Here is a 16886-nt window from a genome sequence, read left to right on the forward strand (position 1 = left end):
CAACAACGGGGATGGGTCCCTCCGTATTCCATCAACCCCCCTTATCTAGGAGAGGACCTCATTCCAATATACCTCCGCCCTAAAGCATGCCCACCACATGAGTATGTAATCCACTTTCTCATTATGGCATTTCCAGCAGTGGGGGGGGGGTGGAGTCATATCCCTCGTGCATCTGGGCTATGCTCACCAGTGGGTAATGCCACCTATGCAGTAGTTTCAGGGCTTGGTGTCTGTACTGGAGTGATACGGTGGAGCGGTTTGCCTGTTTGCACATGGGGGTCCACATTGTATCTTCAATATCACCACTCCAGTCCCTTCCCCATCTAACTCTAGCCAAGGAAGGCTCCTTCGGGGCTGCCAGGAGGAGCAGTTTGTACAGTCTCGCTATCAACCCCTTGGTCCCCTTCTGCGTAGTCAGACATTTCTTGAAATCTGCAAGCTCCCTCTTAAGGTTCTCCCCCATCTGTCCTCTGTGAGGGCCCCCTTCAGTTGTAGATAGCGAAAGGGTGATAGGTTGCTCAGACCCAGGGCCTCTTCTAACCTCATTAGGGGCATGAAGGTACCCCCTTCCCACATTTGTCCCACTCTACTGAGTCCCGCTTCATACCAGGGCTGAAATACGAGTGGTTCCCTAATCCCGTCCTTAAGTGGGGTGGGGGGCATCTATTGTCCCCACCCTCCTTCCAAACAGACCAAAGTACCTCCAATACCGAGTGTAGCAGGATTCATCCAGCATGACCGGAGCCAGTACCTCATTGTCCATCGCAACCCATTGTTTGTCCCCGACTGAAAATTATCCACCAAGACTCTCAACTGGGATGCCTTATAGTATGTGGTCATGTCTGGAAGCCCACCTCCAACCTACTGTTTAGGCCTTGTGAGGGTCTCATAGGAGATCCTGTGTTTCTTCCTCGCCCAGGGGTATCGTACTATGGAACGATTGACCTCCACCAGGAACGTCCTGGGTACTAGCGTCGGAAGCATCTGGAACAGGAATAAAAACTTGGGGAGGATCAGCATTTTTATGGAGTTCAAGCGTGCCATCCACAACAAGCCCGCCCCAGCCCACCTCTCTACTTCTCGCTTGACTGCAGCCCACATGGGGAGAAATTACTCGCAAAGAGATCTTTCGGGCACTGTGTGACCTGGATCCCTAAATAACGGAACGTGTCTCTCCGTACCCTGAAAGAGAGCCCAGCAACAAAGTCCCATTTGCGTTTGACAGTCCCCCTGCTATGAATGCCACAGATTTCCCAAGATTGACCTTGAAGCCCGACATCCACCTGTATTGCTCCAGGCTTCACAACATACGTGGAATTGACTGGGATGGTTTGGTGCTATAGAGCAGTGCATTGTCCGCAAATAGACTTATCTTACAGTGTGTCCCACCCACCATGACACCACTGATCTCCCCATTTTTCGGAATCAACGCCACCCACGGTTCCATCACGTGGGCATATATGAGCGGGGATAGGGGGCACCCCTGATGCGTACCCCTCCCTACTGAAAAGGCCCCAGATTCTCTCCCGTTAACTACGACCCTTGCCATAAGGTTTGAATACAGTGCTGATATCCACCCCATCCACCTCAAGCCCAAACCCATGGTCGAGAAGACCTCTCCCATAAAAGAGTCCAGAGAGAGCAAAAGAGTGCCCTCATCTCGGACCGTCCGTGCACTCAACACGTGGAGAGTTTTCCTCAAACTGTCCGCTCCTTGCCTATTCAGGACAAATCCCACCTGGTCCGGGTGGATCAGTCGTGGGAGATAGTTCTCCAGACGTGATGCCAGAACCCTGGCGAAGATCTTCATGTCCACATTTAGGAGGGAGATGGGCCTATAAGAGGCGCACTCCCCAGGGTCTTTCCCCAATTTTGGTATTGCGGCAATCAGGGCTTGGAGAAATGTTGACGGTATTGTGTGCCCCCCCCACTATTTGATTGAACAACTTGGCCAGAGGTTATGCCGGTAGAGACTGATTTTGCTTGTAAAAGTCTGCTGTGAAGCCATCACCCCCCGGAGCCTTCCCTATCTTCAACCTTTTAATGGCTTCCACAACCTCTTCCCCAGTTATCTCCTCCTCCAGGGCCTCTCTGTCCACATTTGTGAGCTTAGGGAGACGTTGGTCGGCCAGGTATGCCTGAATGTCTTCCAACGATTCCACTTTCTCCCTAGCATATAGCTCCTTGTAAAAACCCACAAAACTTCCGTTATGGCGGTCCCACCTTTCCACATCTTTCCCCCTGCATCTCTAATGCCTTCCACCTTTCCGGTCCACCCTAGTGCCTCTTGTCCTATTCGCCAGGAGAGTGCCCACCTTGTCACCCCTCTCATAGTACCTCTGCTTGGTGTATCTCATTTTCTTGAGAACTTCTCTGATCAGGACTGTGTGGAGTGTCTGTCTCTTGTCTCTCATTTCCCCCAGAAGAGCCTCGCTGTCCACACCGCCCTGATTCAGTCTAGCCCGCATAGCTGTCCGCTCTGCCTGCAGCTTACCCTCAATCAATGTTCTTTTGTGTTTCCTGCGGGATCCCTCCATAATAAGCAGGCCCCTGAGCGTTGCTTTGGCTGCCTCCCATACCGTTGCCTCATTAGTCTCCCCATTATCCTCAAAGTAGGCCTGTATCTCTTTCCTCAGAAACTCCCTGAACACCTGATCCCTCAACAGGGTATCATTGCATCTTCACCTATTACTCTGCGGGGTTGTTGATACCCACCAATCGACTACTACAAGCTTGTGTCCTGACCACGTGATGGCCTCCACCCTCGGGATTCCAACCTCCCCTTCCCCAATGTTAGCAGTAGATCGATTTTCGTGTATGAGGGATGTGGTGGGGAGACAAATTGTAGCCCCCCAGCCCCGGCCATAATCTGCTCCACACATCCACCCAGAAATGTGTCTGTAGGACGTCTCTCAGGGCCTGCCTGTCCTTCGTGGGCCCTCTGTCCCCTGCACCCTTCGCAACCACCAATCCAGCTTGCGGTCCATAATTAAATTGAAGTCCCCGCCCAGCATAATGGAACCTTATGCCCACTCATCCATAACCCTTAAGACCCGTCTCAGAAACTCCATCTGACACGCAATAGGCACATAAAGAGAGGCCAGTGTGACCTTCTTTGCCTCGCATGTCCCCTTTATACCCATGAATCTGACCCCAAAGCCTCTGTTGGTCTCAATCTCCTCAAAGTGAAACGACTTGCCCAGGAGTATGCCCACAACTTCATTTTTTGAGGATCTATGTGAGGCCCAAAAGTTTCTCCCTATCTCTTTGCCTTTTATTGGCGATTCTGCCCCCTGCCAGTAATGTGTCTCCTGTAAGAATAATACTAACATGTTGCTGGTAAGGGAGCGTTTGTTTTGGGAATTCAAGCCCTTAATGTTTAGCATACCAATCCTTCGCTCAACCATTGTCCCTGTTTGCCCATTGCTCATGACGCCTTTCACCTCCCATTGGGCCCAAGGTCTCCCCCACAATAAGGACCCATGGCATGTCCAATCCACCTTCTCCCTCCCCACTTCCCCCTTCCCCTTCCCCACACCCCTTTAAATCCACCTCCCTCCCTTCCCCTAAAGTGAGGTGTCCGTCTCCATCTCCCAGAGTAGCTGGGCATGGTTAACAAACCATTAGGGGCTTGTCCCTGACCCCGGGTAACCTATAAGGCAGATCTATCACCTCCAAGCCCATTTGTCATTCCGGAGGGCAGCCAGCTCCCATTTGAACCAAACTGGTGCCCCCATTTCCCCCTCCCGATACCCCATTCACCCCCTGCCAGGCCCCAAACAGCCAATTCTTGGAGCATTGTTTAAAATCCAATCAGACAGGACAGGGGTGTCTGCATGAACAGCACAACCTTGTACCCACTAACCCCTGTGTCTTGCAACCAAGCAGTGGAAATTCAACCAGTAAACCTTCATGAAAACCTAAGGCAACACAAATGGAGTGAAGACCAGCATTATTTTTCTCGTGTCCTCCTGTTCTACTTCAGGTTTCACCCATTTGCTGGGTTGGGAGGGAGTGTTCAACTTCTGGAGTTTTTCCCCCTCCGCCTTCCTCGGGTCAGTTCTGGACCTCTTGGCCCTCTGGCGGGGTCCAGTCCACCCACCGAATGCTTTGCCGAAGGACCCGCCTGGCTGCTGACCAGTTCCTCTGTGACCCTTGATATGTCCTCTTCGGCCACTAGATAGTGTCTCTCGCCATCCCATTCAAAAGCCAGTGAAAATGGTTGTTCACACCAGTATCTAACCCCCTTCTCCTGTAGTCATCTGGTGAGAGCCCCACATGTTTTCCTTCTTAACAGTGTGTAGACTGAGAGGACCTAGAAAATGGCCACTTTTCGAATCCTCGTACTGTATTTCCCGTAAGTGTTTTGCTTTCTACAGGATCCTTGCCTTGTCTATGTAGTAATGCATGTGTGCTAGGACTGTCTGAGGCCCTCCCGCTCCTTCTCCCGCTCTATGGAATCTGTAGATCGTGATCCCCTCTCCTGCATTCGTTCCGAGACCTATCTTCATAATGTCCTGCACCTTGTGCTCCAGGGCAGACAGGGTTTCCCCCTCCGGTTCTACCAGTCCAAAGAAGCAGAGGTTGTTTCTTCTCTCGTGATTTTCGATATCGTCCACCTTGAGACGCATCGCCTCTTCTCGGCGCTCCATCTCCATGAAGCGCGCCTCCATCTGTGTCTCCAGTAGCCCCGTGACCGTTTGGTTGGCCTCCACCCCATCCATTCTGTCCTCACAACGTGCCCACTTTGTATTTGTATTTTGTATTTATTTTATTTATAAAGCGCAGCCAGGCCCGGGGGCATACGGGCGCGTAAGTTAGATCTGGTTACAGTTACATTTGAGTGCAGTAAACAAGGGTTACGTTACAGATACAGATAGGTACATACTTAGTATTACAGATACATACAAACATAGTCTGAGATAAATACATTAATTACAAAATGTGCTGTCAGCAGTCAGTCGTTCTGGAAGGTTAGGCTGTCATAGAGTCCATGTTGTGAAGCCAACGCTTCGTGTTGCGTTTGAATAGGTTAAATGAAGGTTCTTTCCTAAGGAGCGCGGGGAGTGTATTCCATAGTTTAGAAGCTTGTACAGGGAAGCTAGCTCCACCCGAGTTAAGGAGCTTGAATCTCGGTATGGACTTAGTGTTAGCTTGTGCTGCTCTAAGTGGTCTAGATGATGTGTGGGGTGTAAGCTGGTTGGTTGGTTGGTAAGGTAGGCTGGTGCAAGGTTAGCCCTAGCTTTGTGTGTGAGGGCCAGATTTTTGAGGGATATTCTGTGCTCTGCTGGGAGCCAGTGTAGTTTGCGTCTAGTCTCAGAGATATGCGCCTTTTTAGGGATGTTGAGGGCAGCCCTGATGGCATTATTTTGAATCACTTGCAGTTTGTTGATATTTTTGTGGCTAGTGCCTAGGTAAAGGGCATTGCAATAGTCTATTTTGGATAGGACTAGTGCTCTGGCAAGAGTAATGCAATTAGGTGAAGAGATGAACGGCCTACATGCAGTGATCAATTTGCAGGTCTAAGCGGCTTATGATGCTACTGCATTAGATTGTTTGGAAAAGGATAAGGTGGCATCAATATAGATACCAAGGGTTTTAGTGTTTGAGACGGGGATGAGATTACCATCTATAGTGAAAGATTTGAAAGCGGAATTAAGATTTTTGAGTTTGGCATGAGTGCCAAGGATGATCAACTCAGTTTTTTCGTTATTGAGACAAAGTCCATGATGTGCCATCCATGCTTGTATTACAGAGTATATTTCATTGAGGGTTTTGCTGTCTGTTTCATAGTTACCCGAGATAGGAATGAGTATCTGGGTGTCGTCCGCGTAATTAGTGTACGTGACACCCAGATAGTCAAGGATATCAAAGAGGGGCTTCGTGAATACATTATACAGCGTCGGGGACACACAAGAGCCTTGCGGGACTCCACAAGGTACTGGTGAGGGTTCAGCAGAATCATTGGGAGAGAAGACCCTCATGGTTCTGTTCGCCAAGAAGGAACTGATCCAGGCAGTGGCTGCGTCTGAGAAGTGTGCTGCAGTTTTCAAGTGGTGACAAAGTGTTTGGTGGTTAACCAAATCAAAAGCTGCTGACAGGTCGAGCAGTAAGAGGAGTGCCAGTTTACCATTGTCTTTCAGGATTTGGATCTGGGTAGTGAGGTCAATTAATGCAGTTTCCGTACCGTGTCTGGGTCAGAAGCCGGATTGCCTTAGTCCCAGGAGATTGTTTGATTCTAGGTAGGCCTGTATTTGTAGATAGGCTGCTCTGTCCAGTATTTTTAATAAGAAAGGTACGGTAGTTATCGGCCTATAGTTAGATGGGTTGGCTGGTTCGAGAATACGTTTTTTGAGAAATGGAATGACCCACGCGTCTTTTAGGTTGTCAGGTACTACTCCGGATTTGAAGGAGGCATTGATGAAGTTAGTAATAAATAGTGCCAGATCGTGTGGAGCTGCTTTGATGATCGGGGCAGGGCAGGCATCACCTTGGCAGTTTGATGGTTTAAGTTTCCTAATGATGTTTTCTACTTCCCAAATTGATAGGGATGAGAAACTGAAAGGTTTACAAGTTGACTTAAAGGTGGGTGATTTGTTAGGTAATTGTTTGTAGTCAGGGTCAGCTAGTAGCAGGGATTTTTTCGCATTGACTTTAGATTGTAGGCAACCTATTTTATCTAATAAGGCCTTCTGAATATTACTACACCATAGTGCATCAGTAACACATTTGTCAATAGGGGCAATAGGGGATTCTAATTCTTTTAGAATCGTGAAAAGTTCTTTTCTGTTGGATTCCGCTTGCGTAATCCTTTTATTATAAGTGTCTTTTTTCGCAAGAAGTATAGCTTCTTTGTAACTAGTGGAAGCTAGGGTTAGCTCAGTCTTATTGGTTGCCGTGGGGCATTTTTTCCAGTGTGCCTCTGCCGTTCTCTTAGTTTTACGTAGTTCTCTAAGCTGCGGCGTGAACCATGTATTAAGGTGACGCTGTGGTTTAGGTTTCCGCAATTTTAAGGGTGCGATGATGTTCAATGCTTTAAGAATAGCCTGGTTATAGATATCCACTAAAACAGTGGGGTCAGCGTCTGAGTCAATATTTTTCAGGATGGGGAGTAAAATAGGTAGGAGTTTGTCAGGTGTAATGTCTTTCGTATTTCTCATGCTGGTGGCTGGGGCGATGATCGGAGCCAGGTGGGGTGTGTTGGCTTTGATAGAAAAGGTTATTTTATGATGATCCGACCAAATGCATGGGTCATTGGATAGGAGATCAATAGAGCAATTGAGGTGAGTGAGCCAGTCCAGTGTTCTACCTTTGCTATGAGTCGGCTCATGAATAATGTGGGTGTGACCCAAGTCAGATAAGGTGTTGGCTAGATCATAGGCGTTAGTATTCTTGGAGTCGTTAAAACCAAGATTAAAATCCCCAAGTAGGATGGTTTGTGAATTAGGTTTAGTGTCTGTGGTTATGAGTGATGCAATGTCCTCAATAAAAGAACAAATGGGACCTGGTGGTCGGTAAATAAGGTGCATTGTTGCTGTGTGGTTAGGTGATAGAGGTAGTTTGATAGGGCGTCAGCAGAAGGAATTTGAGCGTCTTGGATGACTTTAATGTCAAAGGTATTTCTGAATAGAAGGGCGAGTCCACCTCCCTTCGTCTGAGTGGTGTTTCTGTCGCATCTAGTAATGGCATAATCATTAGGTATAGCAAGGGCCAAGGAAGTACCGGAGGCAGCATTAAGCCAGTTTTCCGTGACTGCAAGGAGATCGAGAGTTATAAAGTCAGCGATGTCCAGCGCATGAGCAGGGAGAGACCTAGCATTCACCAAGGTTGCTTTAATGAATTTGTCTTTTGCAGGGATTTTTTCTGGTGGTATGGGTTGGTCATGCAAAAGGATATGGGCTGACTTGTCTAAGTCAATGGCCGAATTGGCAAAGTTGTGGTTCATATGCAGGTGTTTGCTACTACTGTAGGTGTACAGTTAGGGTTTTTTAGCCCACAGACGGGCTCTTAATCTAGTGTTTCTGGTTAAAATGCTGGGGTGGTGAGAACACAGAGAGGTGGGTGGGCTGGTTCTGGAATTCAATCTAAGGTTTCTATTAGCAGTAGTACAAGGTTGGTTTGGAGTTGGTCTGGTGGCGAAGTGGCGTATCCAGAGTGCTGGATCATCCAAGTACGGGTTTGCAGGTGTCATGGTGCTAGGCCACGAAGTGAGGGTAATAGTTACCATGCGAGTGCTGGTGTATGTGCCTTGATTGGAATGAGGGTCAGGTTGACTAGTCCAACGTCTAGTGTAAATGTACAGTAGGTGGAGGAGAGTAGTTAAGCACCAATACATGGTGTGGGTAGCGTTGCTAGTAGGCAGGAGTTGCAGGAGTGGTCTATTAGTGACCGTAAGGTACAACACAATCAAGTGTGGTCTGTAGGCAACCAAAATGCACAACACACGTCAACAAATGTGGTCTATTAGCGACCAAAATGCACAACACACGTCAACAAATGTGGTCTATTAGCGACCAAAATGCACAACACAAGTCATCAAATGTGGTCTATTAGCGACCATAAGGCTCACACAATCAAGTGTGGTCTGTAGGCGACCAAAATGCACAACACATGTCAACAAATGTGGTCTATTAGCGACCAAAATGCACAACACAAGTCATCAAATGTGGTCTATTAGCGACCATAAGGCACACACAATCAAGTGTGGTCTGTAGGCGGCCAAAATGCACAACACACGTCAACAAATTTGGTCTATTAGCGACCAAAATGCACAACACAAGTCATCAAATGTGGTCTATTAGCGACCCTAAGGCACAACGCAATCAAGTGTGGTCTGTAGGCGACCAAAAGGCACAACATAAGACACAGCACAGGTCATCAAGTGTGGTCTAGTAGTGACCATAAGCCACAGCACAATCAAGTGTGGTCAGTTGCGGGCTAGGTTCAGGCAAGTAGACACAATAAGCCTCATATGTAGAAGCAGATGGCTTGGGCAAAGTGATAGTGGGTTAGTTTAACAGATTATCACAATGCAAGAATAGGCTGTTTCAACATTGGAGTACTAACTACAAAACAGGTGTGGGCAAACGAGGTAGGCACTCATACCTTGCACGTTATGGGCTAAAGTGTTATTACTAAACATGAAGGTTCAAGCAACAAAGGTTATAATGACCGTATAGTGCTGGTATACGTTATACAATGGCAGGAGCAGAGCATTGAAACTGTTGACAGATGATGCATAGGACGTTGTGAGTCATTGCAAGAGACTTATGCGAATGTAGTTAGAGGGCGAATGGCCAGATGGGCAATAGGCTGCGCACTCTGTGATTGTGCGCGGATTGGAGAGCCAGATCAAACATGCGAGTAGCAGATTGTGCATGTGTATGTAAACGCGGGTGGGGGGGTGCGCGAGATGTACCTGCTCACGGTAATACTCACGGCATGAATAGCAAAGGTTTGATTGAGTGCATAGCCTGAGAAAAGGAAAGTCTCACTGTTACAACAACAAAGGGTCCTGCAGGCGGGATCAGGAATGTGCCGCCACAGAGCTAAGACCTTGAGCAGCTTGCAGCAAGGCACGCTGGGTCAGCTCAGTCAGCAGCCTTTTTCCTCAGCCTTCTTCCGAGGGCCGGCGCTCGCCTGCCTGCGAGTGGGGATTGGTTAAAAAGCACGGCCAATCGAATCAGAACAGGGCCTGGTGGCTCATGGGGACAAAGGTAGCAGGAGGTCGGCTTTGGTTGAGAGGTCAGCTAGTCGTGCCCTCATGTCCGTTCTCATCCCCCGGATTTCTTCAAGGATGGTTTGAATTTTCATTTTGATGGCACCCAGATCTGCTGAGGCAGAGGAAGCATTCCCTGGTTCCATCACTGCATCCTGAAACTGAAAGTGCACCTAACTACCAGAGACCTTTCATTCTACAAACTGATGCCTCTGACACTAATAGGAGCAGTCCCCTCTCAGCTAGATAAAAAAGGAATGGAGCACTCTATAGGTTTCAGCAATCGTCAGCTTAAGGACAGAGAGTTAAGGTGGGCCATCATTTATAACGTGCCTGTACACAAGTGTTTCTAGGTGCAACAAGACAAGGGACGGAAGACAAAACAAATAATGTTACCAGGCCTTGTGTCATTCAGGTTGTGCAAGTGTGAGACGCAAAGTGCAGGGGGTAGGGGAAGTGCAATCGGGGCAGCATTGCTCTGAGTAAGTGCAGCCAGGGCAGCACAAATCTGGGTAAGTGCAAGGAGGCAGGGGACTCCAGGGTTACAGATACAGCCCCTAAGTGCGCGGTAGGCCCAGAGGCAGTGGAGGGGCTACTGGTCGTGAATGAGCCTGTTACCCAGTGAGACTCTGAGGGTACCCAGGCCACCAGTCAGCGCAGCAGACAGGTAGGTCAGCATGGGAGAGAGAGTGTGAGAGTGAGAAAGCAGAAGCGAAAAGGGATGTCTTGAGCTGTTTCTGGAACTTCAGGTGGTCCGGCTCAAGTTTGAGAGGGGCAGGGAGGCCATTCCAGAGGGAGGCACCTGCAGAAGAGAGATCTCTACCCCCTGCTCCCCACTCTCTACTCGGGGAAACATCTTAGGTGGCTGAGCGAAGGGCTTGAGAAGGAAGGTGTTTAGGAAGAGAGAGTTGGCTGTAGTGCGGGCCCGTGCCCCAGAAAGCCTTGTGGATGATGCAGAGGGTCTTGAACTTGATCCTTGCAGCCACCGGGAGCCAGTGGATAGATTTCAGTGCTGGAGGGATACATTCCCTGGACTACAGGTTAAGCACAAGTCTTGCAGTCCTGTTCTGGATTAGTTGCAGAGGGCATAGAGTAGAGGAAGGCAGATTTAGAAAGAGGCTGTTGCAGTGTCCAGACTTCAGAGAACCAGGGCTCTGGAGACAATGAGTTTATGGGGGAAAGTGAGAAAAGGAAGAAAGAATACCTCTGAGGAGGTGCAGCTGGTAGTGAGCCTTTTTGGCAAGGTATGTGATGTGAGGAGAGAAGAAGAGAGCGTAGTCTAAGATGACACCAAGGTTGTTTTTGCCTCACTTGAAGGCTAAGGAAGAGGGTCTAAGAAGTGCGGCCATAGTGAGAGAGGGAAAGTGGGAGAAGGGGTTCCAATGAAAAGGATCTCAGAGTTACTGGTATTAAGACAGAGATCGTTGGAGGCGCAACACTCTAGAATCACGGATAGACAGTCAGGAATGAGCGAGAGAGGAGAGGAGCGGAGGCTGAGGGGAGCCTGATGGGGAGCTGAGTGTCATCCGCATAAAACTCAAAGTTAGAGAAGGTATAGATAAGGTGGGCCAAAGGGGCAAAGTAGACATTGAAGAGCAAGGGTGAGAGGTTAGAGCCCTGGAGAACACCACATGTGGAGAAGAGAGGTGGTGGTGAGAAAGGACCCAAGTTGGACCTGGGAGGGTCGGTCCAGGAGGAAGGAGGTCTACCAAGCGGGGCCTAATTCGTGATACCCAGGTTCTCGCGATGATAGTTGATCAGGATGGCATGATTTACCATGCCAAAAGCAGAGGCGAGATTAAGGATGATGAGGACAGAAGGGAAGACTAGAATCGAGATTATTGAGCAGATCTTCACAGGTTTTCAGGAGAGCAGTTTCTGTGCCTCTGGCTACTCTGAAGCCAGACTGATGGTCATGGAATCCGAAGAAGTGTTTTTCAATTGTGTGGTTCCTTAGGAAGCTGAGACCCTACCTTTTTGGGACGCGCTCATTGTACAGACCGACCACTAACCCTTAATATGGCTAATGAACATGAAGGGGAAGAATCCTAAGTTTCACAGGTGGTTCATAAGCCTTCAGGGCTTTGACTTCACTATTGAGCATGGGCTAGGTGCACAACATAGCGAGACTGATGGGATGTTCATGATGCATAACCGACTAGAACAGGAGAGCATCCAGGGTTGGATTAGATCCCCATGTCCTTAGTCTGGGGGTGGGGGCCGAGTTTTAGAAAACATTTCTTTTTGCACCTTTTTTTTCACGTGTCGTCCTGGTTTGAGAGGGTCCTCATGGCGACAGTGTAGAACACGTCCTATCAAGAGCGTTCAGTTCGCGGAGTACACCGCCTCATCCAACATGGCGGGTATGCTGGACCATGCCTCTCCAGCTCTCCCTTGGGGTCTGGTTGGCCAGGGATTGTGTCATCGACGGACGTGCACTGCAACAGTAGCCTCTGCAAATGCATTTAGCCGGCTGGGGAAAGCTGATCAACGCCTCCCAACACTAAGTTGTAATTGGCACCCTTAGCTCAGCGCTTCGCTCCATTTCCATCTGTGTTCTCTTTGTTTCCTCTGGCTCTTCTCTCCCTGTTCCCTCCTTGATCCCTGTTCATGATGTTTTCCTCCAGTGGTCATTTCCGCGGTTCTGCCTTCCATTGGAACTGCCTTTTTCCTTTTTCCTCCGGAGGCCAACAGACTCAATATTTCATCTTGGATTACCTGTTTTCTTCCCCGTGGCATTTGGTCGAATTCGGATTTCTTGACATTGTCTCCCCAAACCATCAAAGGTTTTTTTTTTTTTACCCCTTGTGGGTTTTTCCCTTCTACCTTTGGGGTTGACTGCAGGGGAACACACCGGCTGTAGCAGTCACTGCCAGGTGGTGTGGCCTCCGGAGAAGACCGGCCATACCTGTGGCATTCACGTCTGCAGGATTAAAACAAAGACAAGAAACCACCCAAGTCTGCTCGTAATGCTCAGGTAAGCACTAACACTGATATCAGTGCCAAGCCTGATTCTTTTCTTCCATCGATGCCTATGGGCTGTGAGGAACCGAAGGATATGCTCACACCTACTCCCTTTGGATCCTCTTCTCATGTGCCCGGGAAAGGCCATCGCTTTTGGATCCTGAACCTGGGGGTGGAGATGTGAGGGAGGATCACCTGGGTGGAGGGTCCTTGGGGATTGGCGAGAGGATATCCACAGGTGAGACATGGTATCCCCCTTTCCCTTATGAGAATCAACCTCCCCCTACCTTTATGGCCTGTTGCAAATCATCTCCCCTCATTTTCCCTCATTCAAACCACTATAGTACTGGACGAGGAAGAGGTGACTAGGAGTAGTGAATACTAGAAAGCCATTTCACCACTCTAGTACTGAGATGACGAAGGACGATATAAAGTGCAAGCAACAGAGTAAAAGACCAAAGTTATTGAATACCTAACTAAAGGAAGGCTTTTGGCAAATCTATGACCAGATGATAAATTTGTGTGAAATACATATACCACATATTGAAAACAAAGCGCAAAACTTATGAAATACAGTAGAAAGTAAGTATGAAACATTGCGAGAAAGTATGAAAGCAAGGTGGTGAAGAAACAAGAACACCACAAAGTGAACTGTATGTGAAAACACATTGTGGCAAGGGCAAGCAACTGGCAATGGAAAGAACCCAGTGTGGCAAAGCTAAGAGGCTGGCAAGGAAATGCCAGTGAGTGCGAACCACCACACAGGTACAGATACAGAAGAACCTGTGTGGGCTAAAGAGCCTTGGATTCTTGGTTGCGTGACCTGTAATGGGTTGACTGTGTGTTCCGACAACTGCACCTATATCGGGGAATACCTATTTGTGAAAGCCAAATAGGTTGCTGAAACGAAACAGGAGAAAGCAAGTTGATTGAACTGTTAAGAAGGAGTAAAACGTTGACCTGGAACTGTTTTTGTTGATCATTGAAAGATTGAGAATCAGTACAAGTTGACTGTCTTGAATTTGGGGAAGGGAACCCTGAGACTTTGTGGAACTGTCTTGAACTTGGGCAAGTGGGGCTGAAAAGTAAGCCAGGAGCTGGAAGAGGCTCGGAACTTTATTTGTAACACTATTTCTTTTATTGCTATTAGCTTTAGTTGTGAGGGCACGTATAGGTTTTGGACACAGACAGACTTTCAAGTTGAACCTTCTGACTCAGACTTTCCTTAGTTTCTTTAGGTAGGGAAATCCCACCTTAGTATAGGGCAAGTTAGGCCTTCAACCATCCTGACATTTCAGTTAATACATTATTTCTGTTCAAACTTTGAATCATCTGTTGTCTGTGTCTTGTTTTATGATGCCTTCATAGGGAACCCAGTCTATTTGCTTATTTTTTAATCCTGTTCTGACTTTTGGGGGCCAGTGAAGCCTTCTGCTTTACTTCCCTTGCCTGTTTTGCCCCTTCCTATGGGGAAACTGACTAGTTCCTAAGACTACATACCGAGAGACTTTCTCTCTTTTGGAATTCATGTATTTTTTTACAGTTGTACGCATCAGCTTACAGTGAAGTGCAGTTAGGATTCTTTGTATCCTTATAACGTTTTACCTAATGGTGTTTTTGACAGTGTGCTTAAGACAATATGGTGGCAGCTGTGATTTTGACTGTTTTTGTTATATTTTTCTCGTGCATTTTTGCATCTACCACAAATGGGCGCTAAAGGTGGCTTGCACCCTAAAATGGACATGTTATGAGATTTTAGCTTGTTCTATGGCCATCTTGTCCTTTGGCCTTTTTCCTGACCTCTCAGGTCAGGAAATGCCATATATGGTAACCCCTTTCCTGTGGAAAGCTGCTGCTTTTGTGGGCAAGTGGTCTTTGTGTGTGTGAGCCAGTGGAGGGGCCTGGGACTGTCTGGTCCCAGAGCACATCCTCTGGCACCCGAAAGTCTGTTGCTGGACAGATGCAGTAATCCGTGATTGTCTAGGATTCGGAGAACAACACCTCACTGACGACCCAACGATGACCCCTTCGGTTGGCCTGCATTGACTCTAGTGATTGGCCCTGTGAAGCCCTGTTCCTTTGCTTGATCTCAGATGACCCTCATTGGTGCTTCGTCCCTTGGACCAGACAAAACAACCAGTCTCTACGCCTGTTCGTGGATCCATTAATTTTGAAGCCTTCGGAAGTGTCCCTAGACCACCCAGTGGAATGGCCATCTCCCGGCTCGCCTACCTAGCTGTAGCTGTTGTTGTTCTGAGCAGAGCCTTAGAACTTTACAGATCTTCAGCGTGTGCCATAAGTCACCTGTCCTCTCAATTTCAGCCATCTCACTCCAAGGGAAGCTGTGCAGGAGCTGCTTCTGTGTTTGCTTCTGGACAATTTCCTGTCACTGCCTGACCATGGTGTTCTTTGGTAGAACAATCCTAATTCAATCCTGTGAGGTGTCCTGAAGGGTCTGCGCTGCAGACGTCTGCATCTTTTCTTCATTGTGGGTCACTAGAAGCTGACTGGAAATGTTTGATGTACAACATGACCAACTACTGATACTAAAAGTGACCTCTGCACCGACGACCCTTGGGCTTTCCTCACCTGAACCAAGCGTTGATGATTGTGTACCCACTGGATTCCGGAACCGGCAGTGGTATTTGGGAGAATCGGAGTCCGGGGATAAGTTAACATACATGTTTCTGTCCCTTGACCCCAACTCCATCTGGTCTCTGGTCCTTGAACCTGGGCTAACCATCCATTCATAGGCCTTTCATAGTGAATAGGATAGACTGCGGGTACTTACCTGATTTTTGGAAAATACTTACCCGACTTTTAAAAATGTTACTTTTCCATTCCAGTGGCCTCATTACGACCCAGGCGGAGGACCATGGTGCTATTAGCACCATGGTCCATGCCGGTGTCCGCCATGGCGGAATGGGGAATTACCACCCCATTACAAGGTTGGCTTTGCGGCACCGTACTTAGCACCAAGGTCCCTTTGCGGGTCCCTACTTTAACGGCTGGTAAAACCAGCCGTTAAGGTCGGGTCCCGCAAAGGGACCTCGTAATTAGGCGCTAATAGGTTAACGGCGCCGCAGCCTTTTACGGCACCGTTAACCCATTAGCGCCTGGGTCGTAATGAGGCCCCAGGTCTGATATTTACAAACCCAGGGACCTGTCATTGTATTTATGATAAACCCATTGCTAGGTGCTGTCTGACATGGAAATGAAAACATCGTATTGTTAGAGTGGAATGTTTGGCTGAAACTCTGTCTGATTGATTACAGAGAGCAAGATTAGAAATAGATCTAAATCCTAATGGAGTTGGGTGATAAAGACAGAGACGTGGGACTAAGTTATCGTATTTGAAAACATATTGTGAAAGCCCAGACAGTGCCAGTGTCTGTCTTCGTTAAGTTTAGAGCTGAAGTTGGATCTCCTTTAAACTTTTTTACGTGCCAAAAATGTATTGTGAACTTGATTACAATTCCCCACATTAAAGCCCCTTTCTTCACCTATCTCCATATCAAACAGAACCTGGCTAAGAAGATGACAGTGTTGTACAAGCTTGCAAGGGAACAACTGTCCAAACAGCATCATTACGATTTTGGGCTTCGAGCCCTTAAATCAGTGTTGGTAATGGCTGGGGAACTGAAAAGAGGGTCGCCTGACTTGAGCGAGGTAAGAGCTTGGTTATCCCAAATTGTTTAGGACTACAAAGCATAAAGATAATCCATGCTGAATAGAGTTATACATCACTGTAAATCCTGGGGCTCTTGTGGTACAGATGTTAATGGTTTCATTAAGTGTGTGTTTTCTTATTCTCCACTGGGGGCACATGGTGTCAAAACACACATTACTGAGTTCAGTGATTTAATCCTACTGGCTATACTGGGACCTTCATTATTCTAGCGAGTGGCATAACTATATTGTTATTGTTTGTAAATGTTTACCTTTTCTGATTCTCTATAATTTCTATCGGCATCATACAATATCTTTTTACTCCAAACTCTCTCTTTCAGGTGTTTAATATATATTTCGTGTTTAAATATTTATTGCTTCCATTCCCATTTTCATTCACTATTTTCTTTTGAAACTGTCCATGTCTGTTAAGCTTCTTCTGCTATGTGTAACGAAAGCTAAAACATTAAAATGCTCTTTTTGATGAGTACAGTGAATTGTGGGCAGGGAGTAATTCTTACTGATAATGACATTT

The 16886-nt window shown here is 47.6% G+C and overlaps 1 protein-coding gene across 1 annotated transcript in view; it reads left to right on the plus strand.

Annotated features, from left to right (window-relative positions):
* The window catches only part of DNAH10 (dynein axonemal heavy chain 10), a 2725177-nt gene that overhangs the window by 1472343 nt on the left and 1235948 nt on the right, over positions 1 to 16886 (plus strand). The window contains exon 36 of the mRNA XM_069619694.1: positions 16205 to 16351. Coding sequence (XP_069475795.1) covers positions 16205 to 16351 — 147 coding nt within the window. The remainder of the gene's footprint in view (positions 1 to 16204; positions 16352 to 16886) is intronic.

Source organism: Ambystoma mexicanum, chromosome 10 (genome assembly GCF_040938575.1).
Source record: "Ambystoma mexicanum isolate Mex_15411 chromosome 10, UKY_AmexF1_1, whole genome shotgun sequence".
Lineage (NCBI taxonomy): Eukaryota > Metazoa > Chordata > Amphibia > Caudata > Ambystomatidae > Ambystoma > Ambystoma mexicanum.